Source organism: Gossypium hirsutum, chromosome D07 (assembly GCF_007990345.1).
Source record: "Gossypium hirsutum isolate 1008001.06 chromosome D07, Gossypium_hirsutum_v2.1, whole genome shotgun sequence".
Taxonomy (NCBI): domain Eukaryota; kingdom Viridiplantae; phylum Streptophyta; class Magnoliopsida; order Malvales; family Malvaceae; genus Gossypium; species Gossypium hirsutum.
In genome coordinates this window covers 38,271,375-38,288,141 of record NC_053443.1, presented here as the reverse complement: position 1 = coordinate 38,288,141, position 16,767 = coordinate 38,271,375, and the positions used below count along the sequence as shown (strand labels likewise).

The 16,767-nt window shown below is 35.1% G+C and overlaps 1 protein-coding gene across 1 annotated transcript; it reads right to left on the bottom strand.

Moving 5' to 3' along the window:
* Positions 1 to 14,150: 14,150 nt before the first annotated feature.
* Positions 14,151 to 14,821, bottom strand: LOC107956192 (uncharacterized). The gene is made up of 2 exons (XM_016891917.1): positions 14,332 to 14,821; positions 14,151 to 14,260 (listed from the first exon to the last, which is right to left on the bottom strand). The coding sequence occupies exons 1-2, from the start codon at positions 14,819 to 14,821 to the stop codon at positions 14,151 to 14,153; spliced, it is 600 nt and encodes a 199-aa protein (XP_016747406.1).
* Positions 14,822 to 16,767: the final 1,946 nt, after the last annotated feature.

Genomic DNA, 16,767 nt, shown 5'->3' with positions numbered 1-16,767 from the left:
TTCTTTAGGGTGAAGACGATAATCTCTTTTGAAATAGAAATGATAGAATCATTATTCCAAAAAATATATTTAATTCTTAGAGAATAATAGTCTTTTTATTTTCAGGCAAAATAATGATATCTGAAAGTTGTGTTAGTAGTCATATTGATGCCATCTATTTATAGGGAGAGAAGGTAGACCCATTGTTGGATTGTAGAAGTTTATTTCAACTAGAAAAATGAACTTGTAGCCTAACTAGGATTATAGGGGGTGACAACCCTAGTTAATAATACTAAGGTTTTTCATCCCACCCTTTTACATAAGGGGCTTTTAGGCCTCTTCCATATCAGGTCCAATTATAAGTACTTCCATATTTGTTTTTATATTTCCCAAAAAAAAATTTAGTATATTTTCAATTAAATAATCTTCTCAACCCAATTCTAATTCCGTTAAAATCATGACGACTTTATCGTAAAAGAATCTATAAGAAAATATATTTAATAATTCCGTATTCAATGGTTCACTATGACCAACTGATTTATTTTCATTTTTGAACTTTATTTTAATTCGAAAAACATAAATTCATTTTTAGGTCATTTTCATTTTTTTTCATTTTTAATTTCATTTTGGAGAAAACCACATTCATTTCCAAATAATTCTATTTCCCTATTTTCATTTTCATTTGGGAGAAAACCTCATTCATTTCCTAATGTTTCCCATTTCTCTATTTCACCATTTTTATCCATATTAGTTCATGTGATTCAACATGCAAGTGATTTGTGGTTTCAACGAGCTAGCGGAGAGACTGATTGGACATATAAAATTGAGTTTGAAATGATTTATAATTAAGTTTTAAATTTCGCTTATTAATTATAAGCTTATTTAATCATGAAGTAGGTCCACTATAGTATCGTGACTGAACTCTCCCCAACGACATACCATTATGGAAGTAACTCGATTAATGTTTCTCTAATGAGTAATAAGTGTGTTACCCTCATATGATATCCTTAATCTTTTAGGAATAATATTCATTCTCTCAATATGATCATATTTTATCTCATGACAACCATTACATCTTCTGTCAAGAAAAGTCAGTTACTATCAAATTGTAATCAAGTCATCCATCACAAAGATGAATGACTCATGAACACATTTACTTTTCATCAATCATGTAATTCCAATGAGAGTATATTATTTACTCATGCCTCAAGCTATGAATTCCACTATTGCAAATGACGCTACATACTACAGAAGTCATACACCCAACACACCAGCTTTTGGTTCCTTATCTATTTGAACTTTGACTTTTACTTATATCAAAGTGTACGAGTCATGTATACATAGTCCGTTATCCACTCAGGGTTTAGGTATGCCACAATATGAGCGTCACAAGTGAATAAATCCATAAATAGATTTAGGATATATTCTTCTTGGGTCTAATCCGATATACTGTCAGTCTGGTCAGTCACATCTATGTCTTTATTTTCTAGGATTCACCCGCTCCAATGCTCAAGAGAAAGCATCTACATATTAGTCTTTCAATCAATTTTTTCATTTCCGATTAGACTAAGGATAGGTTTAGGTTTGTCTATTAATAGAAGTTGTCTTTCTGTATTACGATCCGACCACGTAATATCGCTTAGTATTAGTTTAAACATTAGAAAACCAATGAACAACATTTGTTTCCATTTTGCTTTGCATGCAAAAACTATATGAGGACAATCATACAATGTATATTAATGTAATCAATGAATTTGTTTTATTAACCAATTTTTTCGAAAAAATTACAAGTTTACAAATGAATATACTACACTTAGGGCACTAGATCTAACAGTTTCCAACTTGCTTTAATGAAGTAGACAAGTAATATTACGTATTCTCGTGCTCTCTATGTGCTTCTCAAAACTCCTAGCTAGTAAAGTCTTGGTAAAATGGTCAGCAAGGTTGTCCTCAGATGCGACCTTAACTATAGCTAAGATTCTGTTTGCAAAGGCCTCCCTTATGATATGACATTTCTAATCAATGTGTTTTGTCCTCTTGTGGTTTCTTGTTTCCTTGGTATTAGCTATTACCACAGTATTGTCATAATACAATGTGATAGCTTTTCCCATACGATGAATGACTTCAAGATTTGTAAGGAACTTTGAAGCCATATTGCTTTTTTGGTAGCCTGTAAACTCTAAATTATATAGGTTTTTTTAGTAGTTTATGACACCTTTTTACTTAAAAATAATATTAATTTCGAGTATTTAATAATTAATTGGGTAAAATTTGTTCATATTAAGATTATGGGCATGAATTAATTGAAAATGCAATTTTGTGCTATTTTACATTAAATTCGTGAATAATTTAGTTATTTTATGCTACATATTAATTTTGATTTAATTGTTGCAATTGGAATAAGGACTTATGCATAGCTTATTTATTAAAGCTACATGGACATAAGCCAAATTCACTCTATATGGATAGAAAAGGCATGGAAAAATGGGTCATAAAGAAATTAATTTGATCCAATTGAAGTTGGTGCAATTGATGAACAAGTCTGGCAAGCATTTGGGTCATCAACCTGTCCAAATAAGAGAGAATGAATCCCAATTCGGCAAGAGCATTTGGACAGCTCGAAATTCACTTTTGGAAGATTTATTAGAGGTCCCTACAGTTGTAAATAAATTAGAAATCAGCATACAAGCTTTACCTTTGAAACCGTCCACCACCTTGCTTGATTCAAGCATGATTTCATGCATGAATCAAGCAAATAAAAAACCCCCTATCCACAATTTATGGTCGGCCATGGGAAAGAGAAACCTAAGGAATTTTAAGCTATTTTTAGCATACCTACTAGCCATCCATTTAATATAAATACTACCTTCATTTCACGCATCCATCATCCCTCACTTAACATTCATTCTTCATTTCTCATTCTCATCACATTTCCTTCCTTTCATGCATAGCCATACCCATTTTCCCTCTCCATTATCTAGCAAATCCTTGAGAAACACTCTCTTGGCTGGCCACCTTGAGGTGTACATTGTGAAGGAGTAACACGAGGATTGGAGGAAGTCGCTACTATCAGATTCTAAAGGACTTCCGAATCAATTAGAGTTTATTCTTCCTTATTCATCGTTTACTTTTAAATTTAATCATGCTCGCAATTTGTTTTGTTATTTTTTCATCAACAATGGTAGCTTAAAGTTGTTTAGCTAGAATGATCGCATCAATTAAATAAAGTTCAATTAAATCATGTTTATGATGTTTTGTGCCTCAGTCATTCATGAAAATATGATTGAATACATTAGAATTAGTTGATTAATCCTAACCAGATGACAATTAATGGAAGTAATAATTAAAAGGTGCATGCTTAATTTTGATCCTAACTCAATTCGTAATAACTCAAGAGAGCTCTATTACCTTGCATAGCTTTTAGGTTTGTGTGATTAAATTGTTTCTAACCTAACCCGTCCCTATTACTTCACATAAATTCTAAGAAACCCTTAGTTAAATATGGTCATGGTAGTATGCATGTTTTTCTAAGTAAAAGATTTCGAAAAGAATTTAAATTGATTTCAAGCTCATGAAAGATCGAGTTTTCATGGAATATTTTCTGGGACATTATTAAGCATGACGAAAATGAACTAAGTTGAATGATGTGATTATTCTAGCCTATTCATGTGATTGATTGTTGAAGTTTGTGAATTTGCTGCTAAACTCATCTCATTCATTTTATTACATACATTGTATTTAGATTAATTTGCATTAGGGATCACTTTGCATTTAGTTTATTTAATGTAATTTAACAATCAACCACTACCAAAATATTGTGTTCTCTTAGCAAATTTTTAGTATTAATTTTACAATTAATTGATTAATATACACAGTCCTTATGGAGATGCTAACTTTTTTACTTACTTATTACTTGATAATGATTGTGTACACTTGCACAAACCACGCGTTACATAGCCTCAAAAGTAGCCACATATTCAGCCTTTATAGTGGAGCCAGTAGTACAACTTTGCTTTACACTTTTCCATACTATAGACCCACCGCTTAGGACAAAAACACAGCCCAATGTCGGTTTCCTTGAATCCAAAAATTTTTGGAAGTCAGAATTAGTTTATTTGATAGGAGTAAGATAACCTTTAGAATACACAAGCATATAATCCCTCATTCTTTGTAAATACTTGAGTATATGCTTAACTGCTTGCTAGTGTCTTCATCCTGGATTTGCCTAATATCGACTTACCAATCCCATTGCAAAACATATACTTGGGCGTGTGCATAACATAACATATATGGGACTTCCTACAACCAAACCATAAGGAACTTTTCTCATGTTCTTTCTTCCGCTATCTTTGGGCTGTTCTCCAAAGAGAGATGGAATCTCGATACGAAAGGTTAATTTCCCTTCTTCAAATTGGTCATTGCATAACACTCCAATATCACGTCTATGTATGAAGCTTGAGACAATGCTATTACTTTGTTCTTTTGATCTCTCAGGATTTGAATGTCAATAACAAAATTAGCTTCCCCAAGTCCTTCATCCTAAACTATTTGGTTAACCATATGTTAATAGATGACAATGTCCCTACATCATTCCCAATAAGTAGAATGTCATCGACATATATAATGAGAAAGACCACATTTCCATCCCCTAAAGGTTTATAAACACAAGGTTTATTTACATTTTGCTAAAATCCAACAGTCTTTATTGCTTGATCAAATATTTGATTCCATGAGCGAGATGCTTACTTAAATCCATATATGGATCTAAGCAGCTTTCAAAGTTTATGATTGTTTCCTTTAGCTATATATTCAGTAGGTTGTATCATATAGATGCTCTCTTCAAGATAGCCATCCAAAAACTCTATCTTGACATCCATTTGCCAGATCTTATAATCGCCGCAATGGATAGCAGTATGCAAATTGACTTCAGTATAGAAATCAAAGAGAAAGTTTCTTCGTAATCGATACCTTCTTTCCGAGTATAACCTTTCGGTAGAAGCCTAGCCTTATAAGTTTTCACTTTTCCATCTGCATTTCTTTTCCTATTGTAGATCCACTTGCACCCTATGAGCTTTTCCTTTCCAATAAGTCTACAAGTTCCCACACTGAGATGTAGTCCATAAAATCTATCTTAGCTTTCATAACTATTTCCTAGAGCTTAGAATCATATGTGAGTGAGTTATAATCTTCCTGCTCGGAAGACTCAATGTTAAAAACACTTATGTTAGATTGGAAGAACACAGGCTTATGAGAGACCCTCCCATTGCAACGAAGCATCCTATGTCGCTAATCGCTTTTAGGTCTACTATTAGGAGTTGGTTTTGGAACCGGTTATGTAGCTTTTGCATATTTCTAAAAAGTTCTTTGAATACCTCTTTACTCTGAAGTTTGAAGTCATTTATGTAGCTTTCTTTAAGAAAAGTAGCATGAGTTAACACTATAACAATTTGCTCTTTCAGGTTATAAAACAAACCACCCTTTGTTCCCTTTAGATATCCTACAAACATTCACAATTCTGTCTGCGAGTCCAACTTCCTCGTATCTTTATCCAATATGTGGGCTAGGCATCCCCAAATCATTAAATGATTAAGGTTTGGCTTCTACTGTGCCACAATTCGTATGGATTTTTTGATGCTGCCTTAGTTGGCACATTGTTCAGAATATAGCAAGTCATTTTTACCACATATCCTCAAAAAGAGATTGACAACTTTGAATAACTTAAGATCGAACGTACGATTTCTAACAATGTTCAATTCCTTTTCTCTACCATGCCATTCTGTTGTGGAGTGTCTGACGTGGTTAACTGGGATAGAATCTTATTCTTTATGAGGTACCTTAAAAACCCATTTGACAAATATTGCCCACCTCAATTAGATTGAAGTGTCTTTGTGGGTAAACCTTGTTGTTTCTCCACTTCTGCATGAAACTCTTTGAATTTATCTAATGTTTCACTACTACGGTGCATTAGGTACACATACCCATATTTGTAATAATTATTAATAAAGGTTACATAATACTCATAACCACCTCTTGCACTAATGCTCATGGGGCCACATACATTAGTATGCATAAGTTCTAGGGGTTTGACAACCTTCGTTCCTTTTGCATTAAAAGATCATTTGGTCATCTTATCTTCTAAGCAAGATTCACATTATGGAAGATCAATTTTTTAAAGCGAACTTAAGATGCCATCTTTCAAAAGTCTAGTGATTCTTTATTAGTTAATATGATCAAGTCTCAAATGCCAAAGGTATGCCTAATTAGAGTGAGAATTTTTAAGTCTTTTATTCGTTATTTCAAGTTCGAGCAGTGTGTACATTTTTGGTTTGATAAAATAGAGATTATTTAACATCCACCCATTATAGATAAGATTGTGATTTTTAAATATTTCAATTCTATTATTAAAAGTCATTGTTAAGCCATCTTTGTAGAAACATGCAACTGAAATTAAGTTTCTTTTGAAACATGGCGCATAGAAAATGTCTTTGTAACACCTTCAACCCGATCCAATTTGTCGAGTGATAACTCTTGAAAAGAGTTATATTTCATGCCCTTAGACTTAGTTAATTTCCTATACTTAAGTGAGTTTAGTTGCATTTTAGGATATTGCATTGGTTTTTTTAGAGCATTGCATTAAAGAGCATGGATTGTACTTAAGTGTTATTACATGTTGCTTTTAATTTTCTGTGGGGAGGACTTGCTTGGTGGTTGATTGGCAGGTGCAGAGTGTAGGAAAAGGAGTAAAGGATTGAAGGTTTGCCCTGACAAATTTTGGATAGTTTGCCAACACAATGCTGTAGCAGTGCCTGAAGATGCCTAGTCAGCACTCAATGTGTACCGTTTTCAGCCGCAGTTGTACTTGTACCAGATAAATCCACCTGAAAAAGAGAAAAAGGATTATGGGCTGATGGACCTATCCTAAAAGGTCAAACTTATAAAATCCAAAGGGGGAACCCTAGAAATGATATCAGTTTTTGGGATAGAAAAAAAGAGGAGCAGATTTTGATAGAAAAAGGGAAGGACCAAGAATGAAGGCAGCTGAAGAAGGAGAAAATGACTGCATCATCTTTGGTAGCTGTAAGACATTGCGCTGCCGATGTTGAGATTTGGATAGGCGAAAGCTATCATATTAGATTTTATCCTTGATGATGTTGGTTAAAGATGATGTTGGTTATTGCATTAAACTTGAACTTGATTTGCCCAGCTATGAGCTAAATATCTTATGCTCGGGATTACTTTACTGAACCCTTTAATTTCTATTAATGTTTACAATTTAAGTTGGAATTATTATGCTATTTTATTCAATGGTATTTCATGCTTTATGCAGGCTGTGTATTGATGAATGTGCAGCAGGTTATGATAGATAACTTAATTCCGACAAGGTTAAGTTAACTGGATAGACATTGGATAATATGAGTGAATGATAAATTATTTATTCGCAGCAACCTCTAAACATAGAGCTTTGCCTCATAAGAAAGAAGGTAGAAAATATTAGTGGTCTCGAAATAAGCAGACTGTTGTAACTCAAGTCAATATAGTACCCTAGGAGAGGCAACCCAAGGTTTTGCTCTCGAATTAAGCAGACTGCTGTAAAAACCTATCGAGCAGTAGAATGTTCAAGACTTTGTTGTGACATTAATAGTTAAGAAAGGTAGATGCATCAGTAATCCAGTCGTCCTAATCAATATTGTAGTTCCTTAATCTCCTTTTCTATATTTTCTGTGTCATGACATTTTTGTTTTGTTTACTTGTTTTGCTTTGCACATTTTACACATTATCATTCTATCTTTTTACCACCACATTTTCATTGTTATTTTACTTTAGCATTAATCAAGCGTAACTCAAATAACTTGACCAAATTATACCTATCTAATCCCTATGGAAACGATCTAACACATCACTTTATTACTTGTTCAACGTGTATACTTGCACAATTCGCACATCATATTCACAAGTGACACTGGGTCCAGATCTCGGGTGTTACCACTCTATCATAGACTTATACTTAGCCAAAACTTACAACTTTCAACGAATACATCTTATTTAGTAACGTTACCTAGCAAACTTATATTTTGGTGTATAATGTGTACTTAGAACCTTTTGAACAAGGCCTTGCACTCGCCAAGGACTTACAAGTATCAATAACACACTTATTTACACTACTCTACTTGTTCTACCTCTAACCAATATTATTGGCTACTCTACAAGGCTTATTGTCAAATTCCATAGCTTATTCATAATATTTTCATCAGACACTAGCGTGTCGCTTAACTCACTCTGTTTGCATAATATCCCATCCCACATTCTCTCTGGCACAGCCCTGGCATCGTCCCTCCTAGCGTAATCCAATCTCAGCTTACCCGTGTCTTAAAAGCATAGAGGCAAGTTCATGAGAACTTAGTGAGTAAACCCTCTTTTACCTAAATATTATTCGAGAACTTCGTTATCAATCTCCTTATCTCTTATTTTTCAACTTACTCTGCTAGATACATTCTTTAGATTCTATTCGTTATACCATGGGTGTCACGCTTTAAACTGAGGTCATACCTTACCTTTCATATCTTCTGTACCACTCTCGCATTCTTCATCTTATTCTTTCATGATTCCTTAACCATTCCTGTTGTAGAGGGCCTTTCAGACAGAAAGTTCTAGGTTTGCCACATCCTCTGTCACACTCTAGTCTCGTTGTTCTTACCATGTTACTGTACTGGGTTTTCCATAACACTTCTTACAGAGCTTTTCTTTAGAGTTCATCATACTTACCGTACCTTCTGAAGACTTCGTACATAGTTTATTAGATTTTTCCATAGGTTCTTTTCTTTTTGTTCAGAGTCTTCCATAGAGGAGTTCTTTTCCAGAGATAGCCTCAAGGGCTTCCTTATCTAGAAATTGCCACAAAGGTGTCTTTTTCATTAAGTATTCGCCACAAAGACTTTCCTTTCAGAGCCTCACCAAAAAAGTGTAAAAGGTTATCCACGAAGGCTTACCCTTCCAGAGTTTTTCCACAAAGGCATTTTTTACATCCAGTACTCACCACAAAGGCTTTCTTGTCCATAGTTTTGCCACAAAGGTTTTCCTTTAATAGAGATTGCCACAAAGGCTTTTTCTTTCCTGGTTATTTTTGTGAAAGAAATATTCCTAGACTCACACTTAGTGAGGTTTGCCCCTCATCATCCTAGGACACACAGAGAACCACATTAGGTAATAACATTCCTTAAAATTTTCTGTACGATGCCATAACTCACCAGTTATGGTCTTACATGATATGGTCTTCTTTCCATATGATGTCATAACCCACCAGTTATGGTCTTATACGATATGGTCTTCTTTAGTGCCGTGGCCATGGACTTGTCCTTTCAGAGGTTTGTGTTTTTCATCCCAATGGACTCTTTTAGAAAACTCCGGAAATAGACACAAACTCATCATGCATTGACTCATCATACAATGACTTGCTCATGATAAACATATTTATGCATTCAGACTCATGTGTGCACCAAAATCATTAAGACTCATGTCTTGTACTTAGACCATCAAACTTTATACAATTCATACATGCATGATCATGAACCTTTCATTTTGTATCAGAGTTATTGCATTATACTTTGCTAGTTTTATTTTCAGTATTTGGTCACTTAGGGACTCACCTGTAAGAGCTGAGGGACTCACTAGATACCCATAAACAGCAACTTGATCTCTAAGTCTAAACATCCATCCTTGAACTCTTAGAAATCACTACTTATAAGACATAGGTATCCATCGGAACTCATTCACATCGCCTTTATTTTCGTTTGAAACCCAAATAACCACCATACAAGGTATTTCTTCTTCATCTTTCTATTCATGAATACATAAATAGACGTACTCACACAATAAGGATACATGTGAGTCCAAAATACTTATCTAGGATGAGAAAATAATCCCTATGTAAAAACCCCGATCTTTAGTTTTAGCTTAGCAAGACAAATTCTTGATAAGCTCCAAAGCAAGTTACAAATTATGTTTTCAACAAAAGGAAGAAAGTAACTTTTCTTTCTTCAAAATCTCGCTTAAATATACAAATCCTTGTTCTCATAGTGGAACTAGACACATGTCTTTAACTTTCAAAAATGCCCTTATTAGTGGCTTAGAGTTATAGAGAAGCATGTATAAAAATCCAAAAATAATTTCATATCTTTCATCTGACTCATCGTTCACTCCTAACTATCTCATTAGTACATAGCATATACATTAGCTAGACAAACTAAGAGTACCTTAGCTTTGGTGACATCCCTTATAACCCAAGAACCCTTAATTTCTTCACCAATCTCTCCTTCTACACATACACACACCTCTTGGATAACATCCTTTACCTTACATCCTATCATTACCTATGTGCCCTACGAGTGCGCTAGAAACACCATTTGGGTGGATAGTATCATACCAATCATATTTCTTTTAGGCTATTCTCCCAGACTCAAGACCCGCCAAGTCTAGGTGTTACAACCTCTCAAAAAAATATTCCTAAAATCTATTGGGTAGAAGTACATCTCCCACTACTCCAATTGCCATAATTGTCCCATTTCTAATCCATAACGATAGACTCTTATTTCTAAAATCTCTCATATCCTCGAACCCCTATAGAGTGGATTCTAAATCAATGACCCAGTGGTCTAATGAATCCTCCACTAAACAAGATTCTATCATAAAGAGTTTCATACTATTGCCATTGGTGGCCAGGAACTCTTTTCACTCTTTACAGCTCGCCTTGAAGCACCCTTTCTTACTTCAGAATAAGCATTTAGACTTAGATAAGTCCTTAGGATTTTTTGTTCACTCAATTCCATTTATGGTGGCTTAGAGACCTTAACCCTACCTTTTTTATCGTGTTTTCCTTCCCTTTTGAGGAAAAAGTGACAACTATATTTGCTTTTACTCTTCGGGCCGATTGACCACCATTCAATATCAACTCAAAGGATTTTAACTCCTTCATGAGTTCTGTAAACATCAAGTTCTTGTTGTCAAGGTTATATGTGGCCCGAAAGCCAACAAAGTTCTTCAACAAGCTTTTGAACTCAATTTATTTTTATGGTGTTCTAGTCCGAATTGACCTTATTATCCGTGACATCAACAAAGTATCCCATAAGATTTGTCATATCTAATTTTCACTAAAAGCCTATTGGGAGGTAATTAAATGAAATGGCAAGTTCGTGGGCTCTGTTGAAAAATTTGGAAATTTTAGTGGTTGATTGGCAATTAGTTAACTTTCAATTCTTGTTTGGTTAAGATGGAACAAGTTGATGCGGTCATTGAAAGCACCAAAAATATCCTATTCCTAATAAATAATGAAAAAGAATAGTAAAAGGGAAGTAAGGTCAAATCCTTAGGGACTGGATTTGCAGAATATCTTGTTCTGTGAAATCCCAGGCAGAATCTTGCCCAAGAAAACCTACGTTCCTGGAAAAAATAAGAAAATAATAGAATTAAAGGTTTGGATCTGGAAATGAAAAATAAAGTAAAAACAGAATTAAGAATATTGAATCAAAAATTCGAGAAATTAAAAATAGAGCTGAGAGAAAGGAAATTCTTATGGGAGGTTCCAACCTCCAGTTGTCTCGTTTCGCCTTGGGTTCAATCCTCGGCTTCAGATGATCCTTCCCAAACCGAATAAGCCAGTTATAATGGAAGAGGATGCCTACGACCACCAGCTCTAAGGATTTAGACTTACGATTTAATGGACCTGACTCTAGCCAACAATCGCTTCTGTGGGATCGTCTTATGCTAGATCAACGCTTCTCAATGGCGAATCCAGCACCATTTTGTCTCTTGGGCTCATAAACCTCTGATGCAGTAAGCTAACGAACCGATTGTGCAACCTTCCCAAAACATACACAGCGACCGCCTTTGCATACATTGAAAAGCTTACTTCTTAAGGGACATAAACAGAAGCGTAAGCCCCGTAGTGTGGAGAAATGATGAATACTCAGCGAGGAGGCTAAGTACGGAGTCTAAGCCTCAAGAACCCTTTTTGGGGAATATCGACAACCTTCAGCTAGATGGGTTTAGTGGCTCATGGTTGTGGCGGAAAAGAAAATAAATAAAATAAAAATGTAGATTTTATTGAAAGGAAATATGAGAAGAAAAAAGCCTAGGCTTTTGGGGAGAGAGTGTTTATAGAAAAAGATGGATGTCTTTTGAGTCACTTCACCCCCTATGTATAGTGCTAGGGGATATAGTCTAAACCTACGTAAACTCCCAAAATATAAATACATTGAATTGAAAATAAATAAAGATAAATAAAATAAAATCCTAAAATTAAATAATCCTTAATAATTATCTTAATATTAATTATCCTAATATAATTAAAATAGAGTCTGATAGAACAAAATCTCTTCTTTTTGCATTTCAACCCTTGTTTCCTCCATACTTGTACTTTTGGCACCAACTTTTCCTTGTGTCGCACATTGGCCCAATTTATCTCTAAATTCACGTTTTTGGCCCTTAATTTTACTTTTGCCTCAAATTTAGTCCCTATAAGATAAAAGATCATAAATAGCTCAAATTAGCAGGATCATACTCAGAATAAATACATAATTAATACATAAAAATACGTTATTCTAAAGTTTTATCAAATTCCCCCTACTTAGCCCATGCTTGCCCTCAAGTATGGTTCCTATCTACTGTGAAAGTTAGATTCTGCCATAAAAGAAATACCACTCCAAAGTTTTATAAATATTAGTAAAAAATGCATGAAAAATAAAGAGAACCCTAAGCTTACTTTAAGTAAAACAGAAAAATTTTTCCAATTAATACACACAAAAATTAGAATCGACTTGAATTATTTAATGAAAATTAGGTAAATTACCAAACCTACCAAGACACCCTATTTGTTTCCTCCTTTATTTCTTTTTATTTATTTATTATTTATATTTTTTATGCTTTAAGAATATACTGAACCTTTTGACGCGAAGAGAGATGACATCCAAGCACCCCACCCGGTTACTCCGCCCAGCAGACTCTTAATTTATTAAAATTTTTTCTTAAGAACACATCGAACCTTTTGACGTGAAGAGAGATGACAGCCAAGCATCTCACCTCGGTTACTCAGCCTAACATGTTCTTAAAAATTAATTCTGGTTAGCGGAGTTTTACCTAATACGTCACACAACCTTTTGAAGCGAAATAGGATGACAACGCAAGCACCCTACCCCGGTTACTCAGTCAGTCACGTTTTTAAGTTGCACTCATAACCATGGAAACATTAAATGACATTTTAGTAATAACTTTTTTATGAGGACTTTAGAGGAAAAAAAACAATCAAGTGTCAAAAATAAGTTTCAGTAATTACCTTAATAGTCATGAACATATTTTAGCATGCAAACATATTAAGTGTCCACTTTGTATTAAACTTGATTAATTTTACAAAAAGCAAGATAAAGTTAACTCTATGAATCACAATTATTTTTAGCCTAATAAGAATAAAACAGTGGAGATGGCATCAATTAGGGAAAATCTATAATTTCCTTAGAAAACAAGAATCATGCTTGTAGGCAATTCTTGGTAAAAACTTGGGCATGAAAAGAGGCAGGAGATTCTAAAAAAAATAAATATGGACAAAATGGAGCCTCAAACAACAACACCAGCCAAAAATAATCACAACAACAGCAACAGCAACCAAAATCACAGCAGAAAATGACAGTAATAACGAAGAGTACCTCCCATACTGAAAGCACATTGTCCTCAATGTCGACTAAAAGAAATAAATAGGTAGAAAAGTTTAGAAAAACTCCCTGTGTTGTTACTGTCGGTCGCATATGATGCTTGGGGTTTGGAGGTACTCTTGATTGTGCTAAGGGGTGGTGTTTGGGTGTAGGGATAAGGGTGGTTGGCTGCAGGCATTCTAGGCTGGAATAGTATCTGGAAAAGAGGTTGTTTGGTACCATGGATAGGGCTGTTTGGTTCTATTTTTCTAGCTTTTTCCTTTTTCTTCGCATTTTCGCTCTGTTTTATCTAAGCAAAAGAAGAGAAATTTATTAGTATCCAAATAAGTAATAAATAATAAAATAAAATAAAGTAATAAATAAAGTAAAGAAAATAAAATAAAATAATAAATAAATAAATAAATAAAAATAAAAATTGGGTTGCCTCCCAACAAGAGTTTATTTAACGTCGTTAGCTCGACGCCATTATTGGTTCTATGGAGGTTCCAAATGGATTTTCTCAACCATGTGGGCTTGAAAATTCTCATAAAATGGCTTCAACCGCTGGCCATTGACTACGAACCGCTTTCCAGATTGTTCACTCTCTATTTAATCGCTCCATGTGTGAACACTTCAGTAACAATAAAAGGTCTTTGCTATCGTGATCGAAGCTTACCTGGGAATAACTTTAACACGGAGTTATAAAGTAAAACTTTTTGTCCTACCAATAAATGCTTCTGAGCTATTCTCTTATCGTGAAACAACTTTGTCTTGTCTTTATAAATGCGAGCATTCTCGTAGGCATCATTGCGAATTTCTTCTAACTCTTGGATGTCTAATTTCCTTGCCTTTCCTGTGGGTTCTAACTCCATGTTACATTGTCGAACGGCCCAATAGGCTTTATGTTCCAATTCGACCAAAAGGTGGCATGCTTTACCAAAAACAATTCGATACGGGATCATGCTAATCGGTGTCTTATATTCAATCTCACAGGCCCAAAGTGCATTATTTAGCCGAAGGCTCCAATCCTTTTGGTTGGGACAATCTATTTTCTCCAGAATAGTATTGATTTCCCTATTCAAGACCTCAGCTTGACCATTCGTTTGGGGATGGTAAGCTATAGCTATACGGTGGTGGACTCCGTATTTTGCCAACAGTGCCTCCATGACCTTATTGCAAAGTGGGTGCCACGATCACTGATTAGGGCTCGAGGTGTGCCAAACTTGGAAAAAAATAGTTCGTTTTAGAAACTCCACAGCAGTTTTGGCATTATCATTGTGAGTAAGCTTTGCTTCTATCCACTTAGAAACATAGTCTATTGCAAGAATTATATATACTTTGCTAAATGAAGAAATAAATGGGTCCATGAAATCGATGCCCCATACATTAAAGATTTCGCATACATGAATCGGGGAAAGGGGTATTTGATTTCGTTTAGTGATGTTACCTGTATGTTGGCACCTATCGCAAGACTTACAGAAGTTATATGTGTCTTGGAAAATTGTGGGCCAATATAGCCTACATTCTAACACATTATGAGCGGTCTGCTTAGGGCCAAAGTGACCTCCGTAAGCTTCAGCATGACAAAAATTAAGGATAGAAGTTACCTCGATTTCTGGAACACATCTTCATATTATCCGGTCTGCGCAGCATTTCCACAAGTATGGGTCATCGCAAATGTAATACTGAGCGTCACGTCTAATCTTGTCCCTCACAGAACGTGCTAACTCAGTGGGTAACGATCTTGTGGTTAGAAAGTTTACTATATCTGCATACCATGAGGGACATGCCTTGGTCGAGAATAGGCTCTCATCTGGGAATTCTTCCTTAATAAGGATGTCGTCAAAAGGTACTTTTATTCTGCTTAAGTGGTCAGCCACTAAATTCTCGCATCCCGTTTTGTCTCGAATCTCGATGTCAAATTCTTGGAGTAGCAAAATCCACCTAATGAGCCTCGGTTTTGCTTCTTTCTTCGCGATCAAGTACTTGAGGGCTGCATGATTAGAAAAAATAATTACTTTAGATCCTACTAAATAAGGTCAAAATTTATCTAAAGCAAATACAACGGCTAAGAGTTCTTTTTCCGTAGTGGTGTAGTTGCTCTACGCGGCATCTAAGGTTTTTGAGGCATAACATATGATATGTGGTTCTTTGTCTATCATTTGCCCCAGCACGGCTCCTACACCGCGCTCGCTGGCATCACACATAATTTCAAATGGGTATTTCCAATCTGGTGGTTGCACTATAAGAGCGGAGACTAACTTTTCTTGAGTGTATCAAATGCCTTCTTACATTTTGGGCCAAACTCAAATTTCTTATCCTTCTACAACAACTCACACAGTTGTTCAGCTACCTTCAATAAGTTCTTTATAAAGCGCCTGTAGAACCCTGTATGGCCAAGGAAAGAACGAATTTCCCTTACAGTGGAGGGATAAGGCAAAGAATTTATAATATTAATTTTGGCCTTATTGACCTCAATTCCTTTAGATGAAACAACATGACCCAGAATTAAACCCTTGTCTACCATAAAATGACATTTTTCATAACTTAAGACAAGATTAAATTCTATGCACCTACTCAAAATTATCGTTAGGTTTTTAAGGCATTCATCAAAACAATTCCCATATACAGTAAAATCATCCATAAAAACTTCGATAATTTTTTCCACATATTCGAAAAATATACTCATCATGCATCTCTAGAAGGTGGCCGGTGCATTGCAAAGACTGAATGGTATCCTTCTGTACGCAAATGTACCGAATGGGTATGTAAAAGTGGTCTTTTCCTGGTCCTTCGGTGCAACTGGAATTTGAAAGAAACCTGAATATCCATCAAGAAAACAAAAGTGAGATTTTCTGGCTAATCTTTCGAGCATTTGATCTACAAAAGCAAGAGGGAAATGATCTTTTCTAGTGTTTGAGTTCAACTTCCTGTAATCAATGCAAACGCGCCACCCATTTTGTACTCGGGTAGGTACCAAGTCACCTTTAGCATTTTTCTTTATTGTCATGCCCGTTTTCTTGGGCACGACTTGTACTGGACTTACCCACCTACTGTCAGATTAGGGTAAATTACGTCAGGGTCTAAAAGCTTGATTATTTCCTTTTTTACT